This window comes from Scomber scombrus, chromosome 18, assembly GCF_963691925.1.
Source record: "Scomber scombrus chromosome 18, fScoSco1.1, whole genome shotgun sequence".
Lineage (NCBI taxonomy): Eukaryota > Metazoa > Chordata > Actinopteri > Scombriformes > Scombridae > Scomber > Scomber scombrus.
Window position 1 is genome coordinate 27422307 of NC_084987.1, and position 21821 is coordinate 27444127.

At 42.4% G+C, this 21821-nt stretch overlaps 1 protein-coding gene across 1 annotated transcript; it reads left to right on the forward strand.

Moving 5' to 3' along the window:
- Positions 1-9883: 9883 nt before the first annotated feature.
- On the forward strand, positions 9884-21404 carry scaf1 (SR-related CTD-associated factor 1). Its single transcript, XM_062438380.1, has 6 exons — positions 9884-10031; positions 12609-16222; positions 17680-17762; positions 18101-18412; positions 20029-20157; positions 20420-21404. The coding sequence occupies exons 2-6, from the start codon at positions 12721-12723 to the stop codon at positions 20561-20563; spliced, it is 4170 nt and encodes a 1389-aa protein (XP_062294364.1). The 5' UTR covers positions 9884-10031; positions 12609-12720; the 3' UTR covers positions 20564-21404.
- Positions 21405-21821: the final 417 nt, after the last annotated feature.

Below are 21821 nucleotides of genomic sequence, written 5' to 3' on the forward strand. Positions count from 1 at the left end.
GGCTAAAACAGCTTCCTGCTGCACAATCCACTGTCCAAACAATCCCACTTCAGTTTATAGATGTAGAACATCTTCTGACAGCTGTCTCATACAAACCCATCTTCTAAATAACATAACTGCCTACAACAGACAAAACAAATATCTAACTCGATGACTAAAGGCCAGATTTACTAAGAGAACAGTGCAGCACATATATGGGAAACATATTCTGGAATATCTTACAGGATTTACAGTTTAAAAAGTGCTTAATTATCTTATACTGACACTTAATACAGCCCCTCTATTCAGCCTCTGTCTGAAACAGGCTGTTTTAGCTTTTATCTCTTTTAGGTTAAAAGGAACCTACTCTGTTGTGATTGGCCCACTCTCAGAAGCTGCCCTCAACTGGCTCCTTAGGCCATGTTAACAAACTATGACACAAAATACAGTTATAGGATTTCACTCATTTTCCTTGTTCTTCATCAACTTCTTAAGTATATCTGTCCATGTTACATGAAATATGAGAGTGGACAACCTGAACAAAACCTAAAAAATCCTTAACAGAGGCTAGAGAATGGACAGCCATTCATGGGTACGTGCAGCAAACTGATGTCAGCTTGTTTGCGAGGTGGAAAAAACATTCGTCCCTGAACGTCTCTGAACGCTGTTCAGAGCAGGGTGAAACCTGAACCCCTGGTTCATTTGATATTACTAATAGAGTCATCTGATAGTTTTCTATATTGTTCTGCTTGGTTATAAACAAGCTTATGTTTAATCCGCATTTATTTTACCAACAGCCACGCTTATGACTCCTGTAAATCCCATCTAAGCTATATTTATGCCTGCTCTCCACCCAAACTGACTGCGTGACTTTAGTCAATCCAGTGGAATGAATGATTCATCTCTGTTAATGTCTCTATTATTATTTGACCAATCACCTCTTGGATGCTTGAATGCACACTGAGGAGAGCTACAATCTGGTACGACTGCATGTGTCTGAATTTTCTTATTCATGGAAAAATAGAACCTCATTAGACTTATCTGTAAAAAGAGTCTCCCCAGGCACAGACAAATGGACTTCAGATCTGCTCAGAAGTAGTAAGCAGTGTGGAACCGAGACACAGCTCTCTTTTTCTTTTGAGCTAGTAGCTAGCAACGCTGACTGATTCAAAGCTATTAGTTTGTTTAGTTGAATCAAAGATCATCAGGACCGACTCTCCTGAGAGACTTTGCTGTTTCAGACTTTCAGTTTTACTTTGAGAGCATAATGAGGAGGAGGTGAAGGTGTCAAGAGCAACAGCAGGTGTGCCAGCTGATTGGTCAGAAACATCCATGAAGCTGATGATGTCACAGGCCTAGGCAGTGGCAGTTTGTAACATTGAACATCAACATATTTCAGTCACACACACACACACACACACACACACACACACACACAAAACAACGCACAAACTGAAGGAATCTGTTGCATAGATTCCATTTGACTGTTACTTCATATCCAGCGATGATTGTTTATTTATTGTGTGTTTTCTTTCTGCAACAGCTTTAAATTGATGTGTTCATACTAGAAACTGATTTGGTTAGAAGTGTTTAAAATGCCTTGGTTCTTAAATATTTGAATCATATAAAACAGAACAGTTATGTGGTTAAATAGTCCTGAAAAGGAAACTTTACAGGACTGAGTGATTAAAGTGTCCAAATGATAGTTTCAGGCTCTCAGGACAACTCAGTTCTTTTCTTCACTTGTCCTCTGGCTGTTCTCTGTGGTCTGGATGGACACCCAAACTGAAGAACAGAACAAAACAGTTTGGTTTTAGAGTGTCTCCAGTGAAATGGACAAGGTACTGACTGCAAAAAAAAAATCTTTTCTTTCTGTTTTTTTTTTTCTTTCTGTTTTTTTTTTTTTTTTTTTTACATATATTTGTACTGTCCGTGTTCATTTGTACCCTCATTTAGATTTTTTTGCAAAGCTTTACTGCTAGAAAGTCATGCCAACAAGTATAAAATGCATGTTTTTCTAATTGAGTTCTTTTTCTTTGCGTTGCTGTATGTGTTATTGACTTACTGTGGTATTTTTATTGAATAAAGATCCATTTATTTGAATGACAATTTTGATAAGGTAGTGTTTACAAAGAGCTCCTGAAATCACATGTAGAAAGAAATCCCACTAATGTGCACTGGGTACAGTACAGTGCATGTTAGTACACACAGATTCCTGTTTGTCAGAATGAACACAGCAGAAATGAAATGTATATGTTCTAATAGGTTCTAATACTAGTCACCAGTGTTCAGGAAAACCCTTTTCACACATCTGATTTTGAGTAGTTTGGATTAACAAGTGACTAATTATTTTGTCTTTGATTGTTCTACAAAGTGGAGACCCAACATATGTGCATTAAGATACATTTGCACCACGGCCCTCAGCGAAAATATTCCTGCTCTCTTGCCCATCATCATCATCATCATCATCATCATCATCAGTAGTATCTGTCACTCTAAAAACATCTAACTATAAAGTTTCATTATGTTTAGCCGGCTCCAGAAGTGATTTTGTAAGGGAAATCTACCTGTACATTAAATACACCTTTCAGTGTGCACAGGAAGCTGTAGTCTAAAGAACTCATCAGGCCACTACGACTTTTTTGCACATGTAACTTCAGGGGCTCTGCACATTTTTTTTTAATTCATTTTGATAGGAATAGTCTGAACTTCTCTAAATTATACCTACTTGCAACAGCTGCCATGCAGGGTGTTGTTAGTATGAAAATACCAGAGTATCTATCATCAGTATCAGATAAAATGGATGTTTCCAGAAAACTTTATATTGATGTTGCATGAGTTGAATGTTTGTTTTTGTGGAACTTGGGTAAATGTTTCACATTATAGCCAAATTAAAAGAAAAAAACAAAACATTTGAGTGTTAGAATTCTGCTACTAAGGTTAGGCTTATATACATAACTGTGAAGTGTTCTTCTCATGGCCCTTATATTCTTCTAGAAAGTATGACAGCATGCACAGTGTTGTGTGTGAGTTGATTACCATAAAATCTTTTTCTCTGTCCTTTGGGGACGGAACAGTGTGTCTCCTGCTAGATTCCTCAGCAGCCTGTGTAACTGATGCTCAGAGCAGTTGGTGTGAGGGTACTGGATCTGTTACTAACTCATCATTGTGGCTGCACATAGTTAAAAGGGGACTCCAAAGATTTAGCATTGCATTCCTGTAACATTGTCAGACTCACAGTGGAACATTTTGAAAATAAATATAGCAGCAATGACCTTGCCCGCAGCGAACAGAGTCTATGCAAAAGGGCAGTCTCTGATTTAATAGGACTTTGACAGCTTGTTACATGCATAAATGCCACATAGTTGGCAAGTTTGAATTGATTGCTTGAGGATTCAAACCCTGGAACTTTACTGTCCCAGAAAGGGTGACTTAACTGACTGATCCACTGGGGAAACATGGCATACATGCACCTTCTTACAACATGAGGCAATGACATCACAAGTGCCAGGGGGTATTTCTGTCTGTTTAAAATGAAAATGCTTACAACAGTCAAAATGTTGGTGATAGCATTTGGAAAAAAACACAAAACAAAACACACCATTTTGCTGGTTTTGGGTGCACTGTCAAATATTTTGGGGAAATTTATTTAAAAATTAGATGAAATAGAAAACGTTATGCTCACAGCATAGAACAAGAAGTCTTTGTATAAAAGTCTGTATGAGAAATGGCTTTACTCACTCACTCACTTTATTACCTCAGTAACCATTACGGTCCCTGTGTACCCTTCATTTGAGTCCATTGCTCTGCAAATCAAGGGCCCAACTCCTACTATACTTGCCACTATTTATCGACCACCCAAGCAGAATAATGCCTTCCTACAGGAATTATCTGCCTTCCTAACAACCTTATATGTTCTGTGTCCCCAAATGTATTATTGCTGGGTGATTTTAATATCCACTTGGATAGCATCAACAATGCTTTTACAAGGGACTTCACTTCATACCTAGGCAGCTTTGGACTTCAACAATATATTGACTTTCTGACACACTCCAAAGGTCTCATTCTTGACCTAATCTGTTGTTCTGCTGTAACTCCTCATAACTGTTGTGCCTCAGACCTGCCTATCTCAGACCACAAGTTAATATCCTTCGATGTCAATCTTATATTATCCAAGACTAATATGCCTCGTTCTATCACATTCTGAAACATCAAGAATATTGACTTGTTGGCTCTCTCCAGTGGAATTGATGACTTCCCCAGCAGAGACAAATTATCCAACACAGATGAACTGGTATGTCACTACAATGATGGACTTCATGGACTGCTAAATACTCTTGCACCTCTGAAAAATAAGTCTGTTTCTTTTACCCACTCTGCTCCTTGGTTTACAGCAGCACTACGCCAGCTCAAAACTAAAGGCCGTTGTTTGGAGCGCCTCTATGTAAAAACCAGCCTAGCAGTTCACAAAGAAATGTATTATAATCACATACTTCAATACAAGGATGCTCTTTCTTCAGCCAGGACCACTTACTGAACAGACTTAATCAGGAAAGCTGATGGGAACACTAGAGCCCTATTCTGAACTATTAACAATATTCTGAAATCACTTACTCACAGTCACACAGTGTGATGCCTTCATGACCTTCTTCAATGCCAAAATTGAAAATATCCACCATCCTCTTGGACAGGTCATCCTCCATTGGAATCACTGACATCCCTCTGGCTTGGTTCAGATCATATCTCTCTGGCCGCACACAGTTTGTTCAATTCAAGAACCTGAGATCCGGCTCCTCTCCAGTCTCTAGTGGTGTTCCCCAGGGCTCTGTCCTTGGCCCCCTCCTGTTCATTATTTATCTTCTGCCTCTTGGTCATATTCTCAGGAAATTTGATATACAATTCCACTGTTACGCAGATGATACCCAACTCTATCTTTCCACTAAGCCTTCTTCCACTCTGCCACCCATCGCCCTATCGGACTGCTTACTGGAAATTAAATCATGGCTCTCACTCAACTTTCACAAACTCAACAGCGATAAAACTGAGGTCATCCTCATCGGTACCAGATCAACCCTAGCAACACTCAACACTTTCTCCATGTCCATCAACAATTCCACTGTTCCTCCATCCCCTCAGGTAAAGAGCCTGGGTGTTATCCTGGACAGCACATTATCATTTGAAGCCCACATCAATAACGTTACTCGGACTGCATACTTCCATCTACGGAACATCAACCGTCTCCGTCCCTCACTTTCACCAACCTGCACCACTATCCTGGTAAACACCCTGATCACATCCCGTCTGGACTACTGTAACTCTCTCCTCTTTGGTGTTCCGCGGAAATCTCTTCACAAACTCCAGCTGGTACAGAACGCAGCCGCCCGTATCATAACCAGAACCCCCTCTATTGAACACATCACTCCTGCCCTGCAGCAACTTCATTGGCTCCCTATCAAATCCTGCATTGACTTTAAGATTCTACTCCTCACTTACAAGATCCTTCACAACCTGGCACCATCATATCTCTCGGAACTGATTCACATCTACACACCCTCCCGAACTCTCCGATCCTCCTCCGCCAACCAGCTCTTTGCCCCATCTGCCAACTTAACTACCATCATGGGGTCAAGAGCTCCACCTTTAAATCCCTCCTGAAAACGCACTTATTCAGAGTGGCATACTCTGTGTCACACTAACTATGTAATCGCTATGTAGTCACATTCATATTTATTTACAGTATTTATCTTTGCAAAAACTTCAACATCAATGTTAGCTGATTTATATTGTACTGCTGTTGTTGTTTTATGTGTGTCTTGTGTTACAACCCCTCCCTTTGCCATCATGCAGCTGATTACTTCCTGAAGGAGTTGACAGTCAGGGAGGGTTGTTAGGGCAAGGTGCTGACACCTGGCTAGGCCTTTACAAAGGTGATAAATGCCAGCCTGGTCTCATTCTCTCTCTCTGTCTCTCTCTCTCTCTCTCTCTTTCTCTCTCTCGCTCTCTCGCTCCACGCCGCTACAGGTTCTGGGTTCGTTTTGGCGTTTTCCTTTTACACTCAACAGCAGCACACAAATGTCATCACTCATCCACACACTACATTCACCACTGATGCCACTACTCTCAACACCTCATGCTTTTTGTAGATATGTTGTTTAAGTTACAATAAAACATTTTCATTTGGCACTTATAATCCTGACTTGTCTCCCATCCTTGTCACATATGTTGAGCCAGTTTGTGACAAGTGGGGGCTCGTCCAGGATCCAATATGAGGATCAAATTAGCTTGAATTTGGTCTGTACTGGTAAATTGGCCCGGTTTAGGTTGTTGTGTGTTTCCTCCTCTTGCAGACAATGGTCTTTGGTTTGCCTTGTTAGAGTGTACACTACTTGTTGTTGGACATAGCTGACTGTGCTGTGGTTATTCTCGGAGGGGAAATGTCAGGTTGTTGTTAGTGCTGGTTATTTCCTGTAAGAGAATGTTGTAAGAGATTTAGGAGAGGCATTTGGTCCATTTCTGTTTGTTTGTTGTGAATGTGGTGAGCCCTATCTGGGGTATGTTGGTGCCTGTTTGAGCAGGGGTTTCTTCCCCCTGTTAGGCTTGGCAGCGGGTTCCTCTAGGGGACTCGTGGTGATTACTTTAGGGGGCGGCGAAGGTGGGTAGAGCTATTAGCTCGGGAGCACCTCCAGGGCTGTGAGAGGGTTACCAGTCCTCTGGTTGTTTTTCTTCACACCGCTGGTTTAGCATGCATAAGTACCCCCCACCATTAACTGCACGAAGACTAGGGAGGAGTTAGTTAGCTAGTTTTAATGGTTGTAGTTAACATCAGTTGTTCACCTGTTACCTCAGGTTTGGGTTTTCTGCGTGTCCCAGTCAAGGTTTGTAACTTGTTAGGCTGATTGTTTTTGAGGATGGCTTCCCTTGTCGAGAGTTTCATCCAGGATCCTTCACAGGCTTTGCTAGAGCAGAAAGGGAGGGGTTGTAACACTTGTAAAGTGTCCTTGAGTGCTTTGAAAGGAGCCTTTAAATAAATAAAAAATGCATTAATAAACACCTTGCCATTGATTTTATTGTCTCACTAACTAGTTTCAAGTCTTCTTCAATTCTGCATGATGTTTATTTTGTAAATGATGGCTACCTTGTGATTGATAAGTGGCCACAAATGAACACAGTGATGCATGAGGTGCTGTAGTGGATGGATGGATTGATGGATGGATAGATGTCATTGCAAATTTGTTTAGCATTTCCATCATAGCAGCATACATGAAAATAAAAATATATATGTATATATTACAGATAAGTAAATATATAGTATCTATTAGTGCATCAGTAGTGTCATATATATTGGACCCCAGCTGTACACTGTTGCTCAAATATGGTGCTTTTCCACTACACAGTTCCAGCACGACTCGCCTCGCCTCGGCTCGCCTCGACTCGGTACGGTTCCAGAACAGACCTTTCCCATTACAATAAAGTACCTACTCAACGTGGGCGGGGTCGTCATAGCACGGCTCCGCGAAACTGCCATGACTTTGTTTTATACAGAAGACACAAAACACATAAACAATGGAGGACATTGAAGCAGTGGTGTACTTGCTGCTGTATGAGGCTTTTTGTCACACAAAGCAAGAAAATTGAGCCGTATGGCTGTAGCTATGGCTGTAACTATGGTTGTAACTATGGTTGTAACGCTGCTGCCGGTATTTAAAAATGCCGGGTTTGATTCTTGTGTGGGACGGCTCATGACTCTTCCAGCGACAACTCTTCTGACCAATCAGTGGCCGGCAGTCTGTTGACGTCACCTTTTAGTATCGGCTCGGCTCGCTTGGAACCTCACCAGAGCAGGTACTAAAAAAGTACCAGGTACCAGGTACTTTCTTTAGTGGAAACGCAAAAAAAACGAGTCGAGGCGAGCCGAGTCGAGTCGAGTCGTGCTGGAACTGTGTAGTGGAAAAACACCCATATACTCCATGTGAGAGTGTATTTGGTCAAATGGACATCACCTTTTATGTGCTTGTCCCTGCAATGTTACTGCCATACCAACATTGTCCCTGAAGTGTTACTGGGTCTTGAGGTGGGAAACTGGTGGTACACATTTCACTGATTATCAAACCCCACTAATAGTCACACATGACCACATGCCACAAATGATCCTGAACATTTCAGGAATAGACTGCATGTGTAAAAGGAGCTTAAGAGGCTACCGACTCTGACACCCACTTCTCCACCATCTTGGAAACAACAGGCAGAGTGCTGGGGGCAACCTGCTTTAAGAATGGGTTTCTTAGAAGACTTAAAGGAGAAGACTGGCAATGCCCCATATGTTTCTTATTGTTAACAACTAACAATGATCTACTCACAAGTATTGTGTACCAGATTATAGTCAGATAATTCAGTGATAAGGCTGAATATTTTGTATACTCTCTCTGGCCTACTGAAAATGAAATCAGTCTGTTTGACTGGATGTTGTTATTCTAGTGTGTTATTATTATTGTTATTATCCACATTATGCACAATTTATTTTTAGAGCACCCTGTTTGACTTCCCGGTATATACTGGCGTCCCATACACACAAAGTCATCAATTTTGATAATAATCTTTTTTTAACCTGTCACTTGTGAGTCCTGTGGTTCACATCTGTCATCACTTTTTAGTCATATAGAATAAACTGCCCTTTCCAACATATACTGGCTCCATTTTATTGACATACAAAGTTATATTTATAAAATACAAAACACATTTGAAAATCTTTCAAAACGTTTATATAATAACACGTTTCCTATTCATTGGCACAAGAGTCCAATCTATGCTGAAGGTTTGTCCTGTGAACTGGACTTTATTTAATTATTCAATATAGTTTAATGTAATTTATTTAATTACATTGCACTTAAAATACATATAAAGGTCAATTATAAAAATGAAATTAATTCAAATAAAATGTGTTTCTTCAACTAGATACAATAACTTCTTCCTTCCTAACCTTCCTTTAATGTTAGTGGTAAAAAATGCTGGATTTCATTGTTTGTCAAAACTATTGATGCATTTAGCAGGCAGGTGTTCACTCCTTGGAGGGGTCAAAACTGCAGCAACACTTGTAGTATATTGAAAAAACACATTACAATTTAACATTTAAACAGGATAGGAATGAAACTAAAAAAGGTGCATTTGTGCGTCTCACTAAAAGCATTGTTTCATTTCTCTTCTTCATTTTTTTTCAACTTCATTTTATCATTGTCCAATGATGATGACCATGACATTAGGCTTTGAGGTGCTCACTGCATAGTCTACTGTAGGCCATCTCTTCTTTAAAAATAGATATGATTTACAGTCAGCAAGTCATTCTATATATATATATGTATGTATGTCTGTAGCTAGGTAGGTGTGTGTGTGTGTGTGTGTGTGTGTGTGTGTGTGTGTGTGTGTGTGTGTGTGTGTGTGTGTGTGTGTGTGTGTGTGTGTGTGTGTGTGTGTAGGTAGGTAGGTAGGTAGGTAGGTAGGTATGTATGCATGTACGTATAGTAGGTATGTATGGAAACTTGATTGATCCCCTAGGGGGAATTCAAAATTGACAGAACAGTATTCTTAAGTGATAAAATAAATACATAAGTATTTAAATAAAATATACATTAATGGGAGTGGGAGGTACTGGGAGCTGTGATGTCACTTAACAAATATGCAAACGTATACTTCTTGTCTTACTTAAACAGCTGCTGTAGTATCATCTTATTTCTGCAGTATTGGACAAAAACTGGTTCAACAACGGAGAATCTGCCGGTTGCTAAAGATCATTTTGTGTGCCAGTGGGTGGTCTGAAGCTAAAATTCACAAGAATTCCAGAATCCCACGATAAACTACGTTTCCCATCATCCTTTGTTGTCCGGCAAGAGGGGGATGGAAATGGCGGCGATTGATGGAATGGGGCTGTTGTTGCGCTTTTAAAACGCCAAAAAGCAGTTCGTGTTGTATTTTAACTCACGATTTCATGTCTCGAGAAGAGACAGCGGTAAATGCAAGACGGAGGCTTCGCTGTGAGACGGCTGGTTACTGGACTGAAGGTAACTCATTAGCACATAGCCCTTCCTGCTGCATTTAGCAGGCGAGCCACTGGAAGCTAAATTAGCTCGCTAGCTAGCTGAATACCTGCTGCAGACACATCCTCACAGAGTGAATATGTGTAAAAGTGCTGCGTGCCTTACGAGCAGGGACAAAACCTGATTATTCTACAAACATATTCAGATAGGCTGCAGGTGGAGTTACATTTAAAGCTACATAGAAATGCTAACAGTGGCTAATAGTGAGCAGAGGTACAGCAGTGTTGAACATGTTAACATTACGTAGTTTGTTTTTTTTACATCAACGATAGATAGAAAACGTACAGGCACATAACAGCAGTATATATAGAATAGTAAACACGTTAAAGCTCAAAAGAAAATGCAAGACGTGCAAAAGAACAACAGAAAAAAAACAAAAGGCTGTGTACTGAACGATACGTAATGCTATACTAATACTAACGTAGCTAATGTGTTCAACCAGCCTGGGCTCTGTATTTAAGCAAGAAACCATGCCTTGTTTATGTTAGGATACGTTAGATGGTAAGCTGCTCCTGCTCACTGATGGTCTGGAGGGTTGACAGATGCTTGTCTCTGTCATGCTGCTGGAGTCATTGATTGACTGATCCCAGACAGACAATCTCTCTCTATTAGCTTTGAATCAGCAGAGCGAGATAGCGTTGATGACATTATAACAGTGGAAACATTTTTGTCATTGAAGTAAATGCAAACGTTTAGATCGTGATTTCTCAGACTTACAATCTCCACCTTTCTTTTTCACCCATCCACAGGTTCTGACTCACACAGTCTGTGGTTTTGGTAGTTATTATAAGGTGGTAAGTCCCCATAGTGTTAGGGACACCTCATTTTATTTGGTAAAGCTCATACCAAGTGCATTCCTGGACTATAGTCTGACTCATACTGTATATATATATATATATATATATATATATATATATACTGGATTTATATATTGACTTTTGAGAATTTAGAGATTCAGATACAAATAAATGTGCTTATATGTGTGTGTTTGTGTATTTTACATAAACATATAGCAGCAACAAATATTTTTTGATAAGGAGCCTCCAAGTTTCACTAGTAAGGAAAAGTGACCGGTATAGGTACAGAGTGGAAACATTTCACCATTTTCAGACTGTCCCAAACTCACAGTCAGCACTTCAGTCCATCACAGCTGTGTGTTCAAGAATCTGTAAAAGTTCACAGCCTGCTGTCTTGCTGTCACTCTGTTACTCTGTGTGGGACATATGGAGGGGGGAAAAAGAGAGTGATGATTCAACTGACAAAATGTGAGTCAGGTCTTACTGGGTGATGCATGGACTCAGCCACTGTTAGGGGGGGCAGCTGTAGACCTCATACACATCTTTTGCTTATTTCTGCCAAAATTTCTTGTTACCCATCAGCTGATCAAAACAGTGATACCACAATGTAATATCTGTTGATAACATTGGTCATGCTGAGAGTAGAGCCCGACTGATATATTGTTCAGCCGATATTATTGGCTGATATTGGCCTATCACAAATATATCTGTATCTGTGTTTATACCGTCCAATATGTGTCAATATTTTTTCTTAAAGACATATAAGCTGCATTTAATGTATATTTAATAGAGCCCTACTGATATATTGGTCAGCCAATATTATCAGTCATTATTGCCCTATCACAGGTATATCAGTATCAGCGAATATATTGTCTGATATGTGCGGATATTTAAAAAATCTTTTAAAGTTAAATAGGCAGCATTTTCAGTAAATGTTTTTATGTTCTGTGTTTTTTCATTCATAGATATATAAATATTAAATTCCCAGCTGTGTTTTTACTGTTTCAGAGCACTGATGTCATTTTATACTAACCCTAACCCTAACCCATTTATTGGCCAATATATAAGTTATACAGGCAGCATTGAATGTATATTTGATCCATTTCAGTGTTTTTGTTATATGGCTTTTTTGTTATTTAGTTAGTGTTTAATTATATACCTTCATTACATATATTTGTCACAAGTGTTTGATAACTACATTTAAGGGATCATTGCAAACAATGTATGTTGTATGTATATATTCTTTATGTATAAAATGATCAGCTGATATCCTCCCTAATATTGGTATATCCCCCAAAAATCCAGTATGGGTCGGGCTCTAGCTGATATATCTGTTTGGACTCTACAAACATGATGTCAGTCATTATGTTAAAAGAAGCGCTTGAAGTCATCAGTCAGGCTCTTATGCACATTATTTCTCCCTTCAGACTAACAGGAAGTAGGATGAAGGGGAAAGATGTTGGAGTGAAGTTTGGGGGGGTGGCTCTGTCTTAAGAAGCTGTGTTGAATGTGGGCAGTGTATCTCATAATGTAGACAACTGCTCTGTGACGAAGATCAGAGGAATGATAATGCTTAAGAAACTTGTTGCTTTCATCCTGCAAGGAAATTACAAATGAACAACTTATACCCCCACAAAATCATTTCATAAAGTTTCCACATATGATTCCACAGGCTGCTTTCAACACATCCACAAACATTTTTACTGTAATATAAAGATCAAATGTCATCTTTCCTTTCCTCTAGGTTGACTGCTGGATTACAGTCTCTCCACGTGGCCTTCTTCTTCTTTGCTTCCAGCCTCCAGCCTCCAGCTTCCCCTCTGTCCTGACCCCTGTATGACCAGTCCTGCTGGCCCATGGACTTGACTCCAGCATCAGGCTTCAAAAGGAGACCCGCTGCCTCCTCTTCCCCTGCCGGAGCGAGAGAGATCGCCAGGAGCCCTCCTTCCTGCTCGCCCTCCTTGTCTCCCTCGTCTCCTTCGTCCGATCCGTCATCCCCCTTGTCCACGTCCTCCTCCGTCTGCGCCAACTCGTCAGTTTATCAGAACCATGTAAAAGGTCAGACTCGGGGGAAGGAGGTGGCCAGGGTGTCCTCCACTTCTACCTCTCTACCGACGTTATCTCTCTCCACGTCTACGCCTAACACCACCTCCGACTCCCTCCCTCACACCTCAGCGCATCCACGTGTGGATTGTGAAGAAGAGGGCAGGAAGAAGGAGATGTACGATCCTTTCCATCCCACTGAGGGAGACAAGGAGGGAAGGGTGGAGGTGGAGGCGGAGGAGGGGGAAGGGGAAGGGGAAAAATACGACCCCTTTGACCCCACAGGCTCCCCAGCTTCAGACACTGATGACGGGTGCAGCAAAGTCAGAGGAGAGACGAAAAATGCCGAAATAGGAAAGGACAAGGTGAAAGAAGAAGAGCCTCCAGATTCCACCGACACCTTCACTGACCCGCCGAGCCCCTCCCTGATCACCCAGCTCCCTCTGAGGAGGAGAGTGGACTGTAGCATCACCAAAGCCAGAGGGCAGAGGGAGAGCGCCGACTCTGAAAACTCTGAGATAGAGGAGGGGGAGATAGTGGGGGCTGTTGACAGAGATGGAGGCAACAAGAGAGCAGCTGGTGGAAATCTCCCTTTAAATTCTCCCAACGTCTCCTTCTTCGGTTCGAAGCCGGAGCGGATCCTGCGGGTGCTGGACGGGGACGGCTTTGTGTCGGTGTGCGCAGAGGGCAGCTGGGAGGACAGAGAGCCCGAGGACGAGCCCGTGATAGGAGTAGAGGATCTGAGGACGAAGCTGGTGAGCAGGCGGAAGGAAAGATATCTCTCCTTCCCTGCATCCTCCGCCCTCTCTCCTGAGCCGCTGCCGCCCCCTCCCTCCCACCCCGCAGATTCTCCCCCCTCCTCCCCCCTGGCGCCCCCCATAGAGCAAGGCGGCAAGAACCGCAAGTCCTCCAAGAGCTCCAAGGACCAGGACAGACAGAAAAGCAAGGACAGGAAAGCCGGGGAGAAGGAGGAGAGAAGGAAGAAGAGAAGGAAAGAGAAAGAGGGAGGACAAGAGAAGAGCAAAGAAAGGGAGCAAGGGCAAAAGAGCGGGAAGGAGGCGAAAAGTCAGAGGAGCAGCAGGAGCAGCAGCAGGAAGAGGAAAAAGAGACGGCACAGCAGCCCCGAGGCCTCGGGTTCCCACAACTCCTCAGGGAGAGGGGGACAAACCAGACGCTCCTTCTCCACCCTGTCTGAAGAACGACACAGAGAGAGGGACAGAGACAAAGACAGGGCGAGGGACAGAACTGGAGAGGGGGACAGAGACAGAGAGAGAGAGAGAGATAGAGACAGAGGAAGAGAGCGAGATAGAGAAAGAGAGAGAGATCAAAACCGCACCAGTAGCCACAGAAGAGACGAGAGAGACAGAGACTCTAGCTCTAGGAAGGACGACAGGGAGAGGAAGAGAATACACTCGAGCAGCAGAGAGCGGGACATTTCAAAGGGCTCCAAAAGAAGCAGAGAAAATAGAGAAGATGACAGAGAAAGACAGCGGGACAGGGAGCGGCGCCGGGATGGTCGTCCTGTGGTCCCGCCGTCCATTCAGGACCTCAACGGTTCTGATCTTTTCGCCATCAAGAGAACCATCACAGTCACTACAACCACCACCACCACCACTGTACCCGGCTCCCCCAGGTTGGCCCCAGCCTCTCCCTGCCGGCCCACGCAGGACTCAGACAAACCCCACAAGAGGAAGAAGAAAAGAAAATGGCGCTCCGGCGGAGAGGAGGAGGACCAGGGAAGCTGCCGCAGCCACTCCCAGTCCCTGTCCCCGCCGAGGTACCATGGCTACGAGTCGGACCGCTACTCCGACAAACTGGAGATAGACGTGCTGTCATTGGACGGCGAGGCGCTGGACTCCGACTACCCGTCTTTAGAGGACACGCCTCCTGCCCCCCTGCCTCCAGAACCGCCCGCCCCCAGCCCCAAAACTAAAACCGCCCCCAAGACCGGACGCCATCACACGAAAAAGAAATCCCGCACATTAAAGAAAATAGGCCAATCAGAATCGTCCTCCTCCTCTTCAAATAGAACCAAAAGCAAATGCCTCTCCTCACTGTCGGTCACTTCGGGCGCCCCCCCCGTCTTATCGGGGCTCCCCTCAGTGAAGAAAACCAGGAAGATAGGAAAGGACAAAGAGAGACAGAGCACCAGGAAGGATCTGAGTCGCTCCGGAAAATCTAAGAAAGAGAGCGGCAGCCGGAAAGGTAAGCTGCAGTCCAAAGTGTCTGTGCTGGTGCGTGAAGGTGTGAGCAGCACCACCGGCTCTTCTGTGGGTTCTGGGAAGCTGGGCATGGATCTTCTGGGGTCAGGAGGTGCAGGAGGAGGGGGCGGGGGCTCCGTGGTGGGCGGCTCCATCGCAGTGGTCTTCTGCAGAGACAATGAGAGCAGGTCTCCATTCCTCAAACCGTGCTCGGAGCCACTGTCGCTGGGCAACCGCGGCAAAGATCTGGCTAACATGGGGAAGAGGAGCAGCCTGGCAGCACCTCCACCCTCCTTAACCGGCCCTACGGGACTGAAATCCAAGAAAACCAAGCCCAGCTCCATCACATCCACCTCCTCTTCGGCCTCCTCCCCCTCGTCTTCTCTGGCGACAAAGCGGCGCCGTCGCTTGGCCAAGAAGAGCAGGGAGAAAGGTGGAGCGGCAGGACTGAGTGCAGGAGACAGCAGCCAGACTAAAGCTACGTCCGACGGCTGGTCCGGAGCTTCTTTAGATGTTCAGTCAGCTGTAGGAGACGGGACCAAGTCAATCAGTCCACACACTGGCCAAGCTGGCCCCGCTCCTTGCTCTTCCTCCTCCTCCTCCTCCACCTCCTCCTCCTCCTTCACCAGTGTGCTCCCACCCTCCTCTTCGCCCCCACACACACCTCCACCCTCTATGGCTCCTCTGCGGGACACCAGGGAGTCTTCACCAGACTCTCAGACGGTGGACAGCAGCTGTAAGACTCCGGAGCCTTCTTTCCTAGCAGAGGACTGTCCCACTCAGACCAGCCCCACACTCCCACCGTCCAGTCCATCCAGCCTGTCTACCTCCCAGGGAGCTGGCCTCGGCAACGCTTTGTCAACAACCGCCACCAAGCCCCCCCCTCCAGACGACGCACCCAAATCTCTGGCCTCACCTCCTTGCTCGTCCTCTTCGGCGGGTTGCGGCCTCACTTCCCTGTCTCTGCCTCTGTCCACGTCAGACCCCTCCTCTTCCTCAGTGTCCTCTTCATCTGCTAGTAAGCCTCCTCCTCCCCCTCCCCCTCCAGCAGCTCCTGCCCTCCCCTGGAGTCTGCAGACTGGGGTGGACTGCACAACCGGAGGAGTCTTAGCATGTGAGTTTCCTCCATACACGGAAAGTGTGTCATGTTGTTAAAAGAAATGAACTGTAGAGTTAAATCCACTTTATACAGCTGATGGTTTCTTTACTCTGGGAGCTTTTAGAAACCTAAAACACAAGATTTCAACCTTTCTTGTGACAGGAAGCAAATCATAGACAGTTGTAGTTCACTTTAATCTGTGTACAAGTCATGACACTGCAGACCTTTCAGACTAATGTACACTTTGAACTGAATCCCCACACAACTGTAGCTGTATTTAGTTTACTGTCAAAGCAGACATGAAAGTTACCTTCACTAAAACAAGTTGATAGCTAGCTAAATAATTCCTAGTATAGTAACATGAGTGGAAACCAGTGGCTTTCCTCAGTAGAAAAAACTATAAAAAATGTAGCTGTAAATAAGTAGTTTAATACTAAATCTATTTTTGAGTCAGTAAATTATACATGTGTATATATATATATAGTAGAGCCTGACCAATATTGGATTTTAGGGGCCAATACTGATATTAGGGAGCAAAAAAAAATCAAAAAATACACAAATATACATAAACCATTTTTTTTTTTTTGCAGTGTTCCCACAGATGTGGTTATCACTTACAATGATATGTTATGGATACTGGTATTTTACAGTTTCACAATAAACTCTGTGGTATAAAATGACAGTAAAAACAGCTGGGAATTTCATATTTATAAATAGCTATGAATGAACATAAAAACCAGTACATAAAATGCTGCCTATATAACTAAAAATTCAAACAAATATAAGCACATATCAGACAACATATTCGCTGATACGGATATGTCTGTGATAGGACAATAATGACTGATAATATTGGCTGACCAATATATCAGTCGGGCTCTATTAAATATACATTAAATGCTGCTTATATGTCTTTAAAAAAAATTGGCTCGTATCGGGCAGCATAAGCATCGATACAGGTATATGATACGGCTAATATCAGCTGATATTATTGGTTGACCGATATATCGGTTGGGTTCTAATATATAGTGACTTATTATTATTATTAGTATTATATGATCAATTGATTCTGGTCCTTTCTCCTGCCTGCCAAAAAGTAGTAACAGTGTGAATTTGTGGTGGATTTTCTTTTATTGTGGTTAAACGGTAACGACAGGAATAGTTGGTTAAAAATAATAATGGATTACCTTTTAATTAATAACTAAACAACTGAGTTAGGTTAAAAAGTACTGTAAGACATCACCCCCAACACTGTTTACAACACCTGCATCAGTTTATCTCAGCATGTTCAGTCTCTCCATCTGCATTCAAAGGCATCGTCCTCACCTGAAAACTAAACAAGTAAATGTTACCAACTCATGTTAAGATAGACTCCTTGAATATGTTGATTATTACATGTCATGTATGTTATGTATAACCCTATAGAAGCATGTTCTTTTCCTGAAATCATTCTCTATCATTCTTCCTCTCAGTGACTGCTCTGCTCTTCAAAATGGAAGAGGCAAACATCGCCAGCAGAGCCAAAGCACAAGAGTTCATCCAAGCAACCAGTCAGGTCAGAGAGTGATACACTGAGTCTTTCTCCTCACTGTTCTTTCAATATGTTATTAAAGGCAATGTAAACACAGTCCAGGCTATTAATAAAGCACTTCCACTGTCTATCCCAGCATACATTAAGCCACAGTCTGTCTCTATGGTATACACAATCATATTCACACCTACTGGCAATTTGGAGTCTCCAGTTAACCTCTCCATTGCTGGGGAGAAAGCACAGCTACATTAGAGACACACTGGTGTACTTACATGCTGCTTCAATTTGGTTGCTCATATTTTCCCTGATGCATTCTGTTATCTGTGTTGTATTAATGATTATTTTTCATCTCTCTCATGCAGATCCTCTCTCAGGCCAATCAGAACCAGTCACAGCAGCATGGGCCTCCTTCCTCAGCCTCCTCCTCCTCCTCCTCACAGATCCCCCCCCCTCCCTCTCTGCCTCCACCTTCCGGACTGAGCCCAGCCCAGTACATCCTGCACGGCTCCCTCCCGTTGGTCGGTTGCACCAAAACCCCGCCCTCTCACCTGCACCCCTCCATAGGTGGTGGATGCGCACAGACCCCACCCCCCATCATGCCTATGGGTCTGTCAGGAGTGACGGGGAGCTCTGGGGATGCTGGATGGGACAATGACAGTAAAGACCCTGATAAGGTAAAGCTGATGAACAGATCAGGACAGTTTGCTCTATGATATAATAATTATACCTCACTACTCTGGATTCATCTACGAATCTAAACCGCTTTTTATTATTCTAACTTGTCTCCTCACTCCCCTCACTCATGTCTCAGCCCCTCCTAGATCTGTAACAGCTTCTGTGAGTCACACAATAGGACATAAATAGAACAGATCTGATGAAAAGAGTAATAAAAACAGTTGTAGCCTGCAGAATGTTTAAATACAATCTAGCTCTTATCCTTCTCAGGCTGAAAGTTATTATAGGAGACACACAGCTTTAGCGTGTCATATTCTCCTGAAGGAGCTGTGACAGAAGAGAATCAGCTGCTGTTGGTGTTTTCATTCCTGATCTACTGTATTACATTAGCTCCACTGTTTACTGTCCCATCAGATCAACAACAACAATAATAATAATATTAATACATTTTATTTGTAACATACTTTACATTTGAAAACAAATCTCAAAGTGCTACAAAATATCACCATTGATGCACTGTTGAGCCAGGAGGGAGATCTTGTATTCCATCCTGGTATCCTGGTAGGCCATAACAATAGTATAGTTGACATTATATATTATTGTAAACTGTTAAACTCAGATGGAGAAGCAGCGAACAAACAGCACCAGCATCCTCTCTACTCTTCTGTTGCCCAGCAGTTAGGTAGACAGACAGTCTGCACAATCTGCACAAAAATAGTCAAATATCCCCAAAAATGTCCCAAAAGGTTACTGGTACTGGTAAGTGATGACTATAGTATAGTTGATGTTATATACTATTGATCAATCAGTAAACACATTGGATCAAAGGGGTGTTGCCACATGGTAAAAACATCTGTGTAGTATACACTTGACTACACCTCCTCTAGGTGCGTTTAAAGTATTGTTGGATCCTCCATGATGGCAGATGGGGATGAGAGGAAGCATAAATTAGCACCCCTAGTGTCGGTACCTAATCTCTTACCGACTGCCCAATCAGTTCACAGACACCAAACCAAAGATTACATTCATTTTCTGCTTTTTTGATCATTGGACTGTAATTAAGAGACATCTGTCCTGTTGATCTTTGGTTACTTGGATGCCTACATTACTTTTATCTTGACAGTTACATCATTAAACTGAGAGAGACCTGAAGCTTTTGTAAAACCATCAGCACCCGTCATACCTACAGTATAAAAAACATAGTGTTTTATGTATTCATACTTCATACAGAATCATACATGTATTTAAAGTCTTTATTTACATTACATTACTTTTTATTTATTTACAATTTAACTTGTATACGTAAATTCACAACTACAAAAGTGAAACTCAGCAGCACATAGGATAAAAGGGCTGTTTTTGTAAGATGAGTTAGTGCTGTGGAAGTGTTGAGTTTGCATTAACTGGGGAAAAGAAGACATTGTGGAAAAAGGCTGTTTGTGTTTAAGCCTGAAATGAAGGCCTGTATGTCTCTGCTACTGAGGTAATTATATGACAGTATGTATTTTTAGTGTTTTACCTTATCCTGTGTTTGTAAAATCACTGTACAGCTACAGTTTATCATTATTATTATTATTATTAATAACTTAATTTGTGTCTTCCCTGAATGTCTCAGTACCTGAAGAAGCTGCACACTCAGGAGCGAGCAGTGGAGGAAGTGAAGCTTGCCATCAAACCTTACTATCAGCGCAAAGACATCAACAAGGACGACTACAAAGACATCCTCAGGAAAGCTGTGCATAAGGTCAGCCTCAGCCATCAATCAATCAATTAATCTTTATTTATATAGCGCCAAATCACAACAAAAGTCATCTCAAGGCACTTTACACATAGAGCAGGTCTAAACTGTACCCTATGATTTCATTTAAAGGACCCATTGGATTTTGAATACTTAAAAACACAGATGAATCTGGCTGAGACATTTTTACTGTATAATAAAAGGAATACATGAAAACACATGAACACAATCTAAAACAGGCTATTTCATCACACTGTGTTTGTTTCAGATCTGCCACAGCCGTACAGGGGAAATCAACCCGGTCAAAGTCAGCAACCTGGTGAAGCTGTACGTCCAGCGTTACAAATACTTCCGGAAACACGGACGCAAAATGGACGAGGAAGAGAGGGACGACATGCATTCCTCTGCCTGATAGGAGGCTTTTTTAGAAACGTCCCCGCCCCAAAACCGCCACCAACGCCGCCATCTGTTCATGATCTGGAACATTAACTGATTGTTTTCATGTTTTTATTGTTTTCATAGCCCACCATTTCTATGCTTTATATGTGATCTTATAGAAGTCTCTCACCTTACCTCTGCGATCTCACTGTAAATATGTCTCACATAGGAAATGTGTCATGTATACAAGGTTCAGGAGGTGGATGCTATCATCGACACCTGTGTGATCTAATATAGTCCGTTACAACAACCCTGCAGTAAATACTACCTGTGTGAGCGTCTCATTTTTAGCTTTTGTTGACTGTGCCCATTAGAAGCTTCACACTGGTGCTATTCATTGCTGGGCTATTTTTCTTTGTATTCTTTATTTTTTTCAATAGCATTGGATTAGGCAATCATGCTATTTTGTCTACCCCATGTATATCAAACTCCACGCTGAGGGGAGATGTAATACCCAGTTGTACACACCAAAATATACTGTACACACTGTAAGGACACTACATCACATCACATCCTCCCCTCCTCCCTCCCTGTGTCTCTGTTGGATTTTTTTTTGTTTTTTGTTTTTTTTTTGCAGACAGTATGCAAGCTGAGTTGGACAGCTGATTGTGATTGGTTGAAATACATTTGACACTTGGCTTCTAAAGTCTTGGAATCTGCCGTCTGTGTTTTGTGTGCATGTGTTAGTGAGATTGAGAAAGTTGCTAAATCTCTTTATAAAATTACTTAACCAACAAAATATAAATGTTGCTTGGAAACCAGTACACAGTAGAATGAGCCTATTTATTCAAGTCTGTTTTCTGTATACATCACATGACCTCTATCTCCTCCGCTATACAAGGTAAATAACCAACGTTGCTTTAGAAGGCTGTTGTCACTGACATCATGGCATAATGATTACATAATGATTTCAATTCAATGCAATTCAGTTTATATAGCGACACATCACAACAAAAGTTATCTTGAGGCACACATGGAACAGGTCTGTACTCTTTAATTTAAAGACCTAACATTCTTCCGTGAGCAGAACTGACAGCAGCAATGAAAAGCTCATTTGAACAGACCCTAGTCAAAAAGTCCTAAAGGATTCCAAAAGGAATTTCCAATTAGAAATCCAATAGGTTCTATAGGATTCACTATAAATTATTATACTCGATCATATTCAAAATCCTATATGCTTTTAAATTAAATGTATTGCTTCTTAAAGGAATGTTGATTGACTTAAGTACCTT

Bases quoted from the DNA above. Each gene is read 5' to 3' on its own strand.
- scaf1 (XM_062438380.1), top strand. From the start codon at position 12,721: ATGGACTTGACTCCAGCATCAGGCTTCAAAAGGAGACCCGCTGCCTCC. The intron at 18,413-20,028 runs GTAAAGCTGATG...TGAATGTCTCAG, and splicing joins ACAGTAAAGACCCTGATAAG to TACCTGAAGAAGCTGCACAC. The intron at 20,158-20,419 runs GTCAGCCTCAGC...TGTTTGTTTCAG, and splicing joins TCAGGAAAGCTGTGCATAAG to ATCTGCCACAGCCGTACAGG.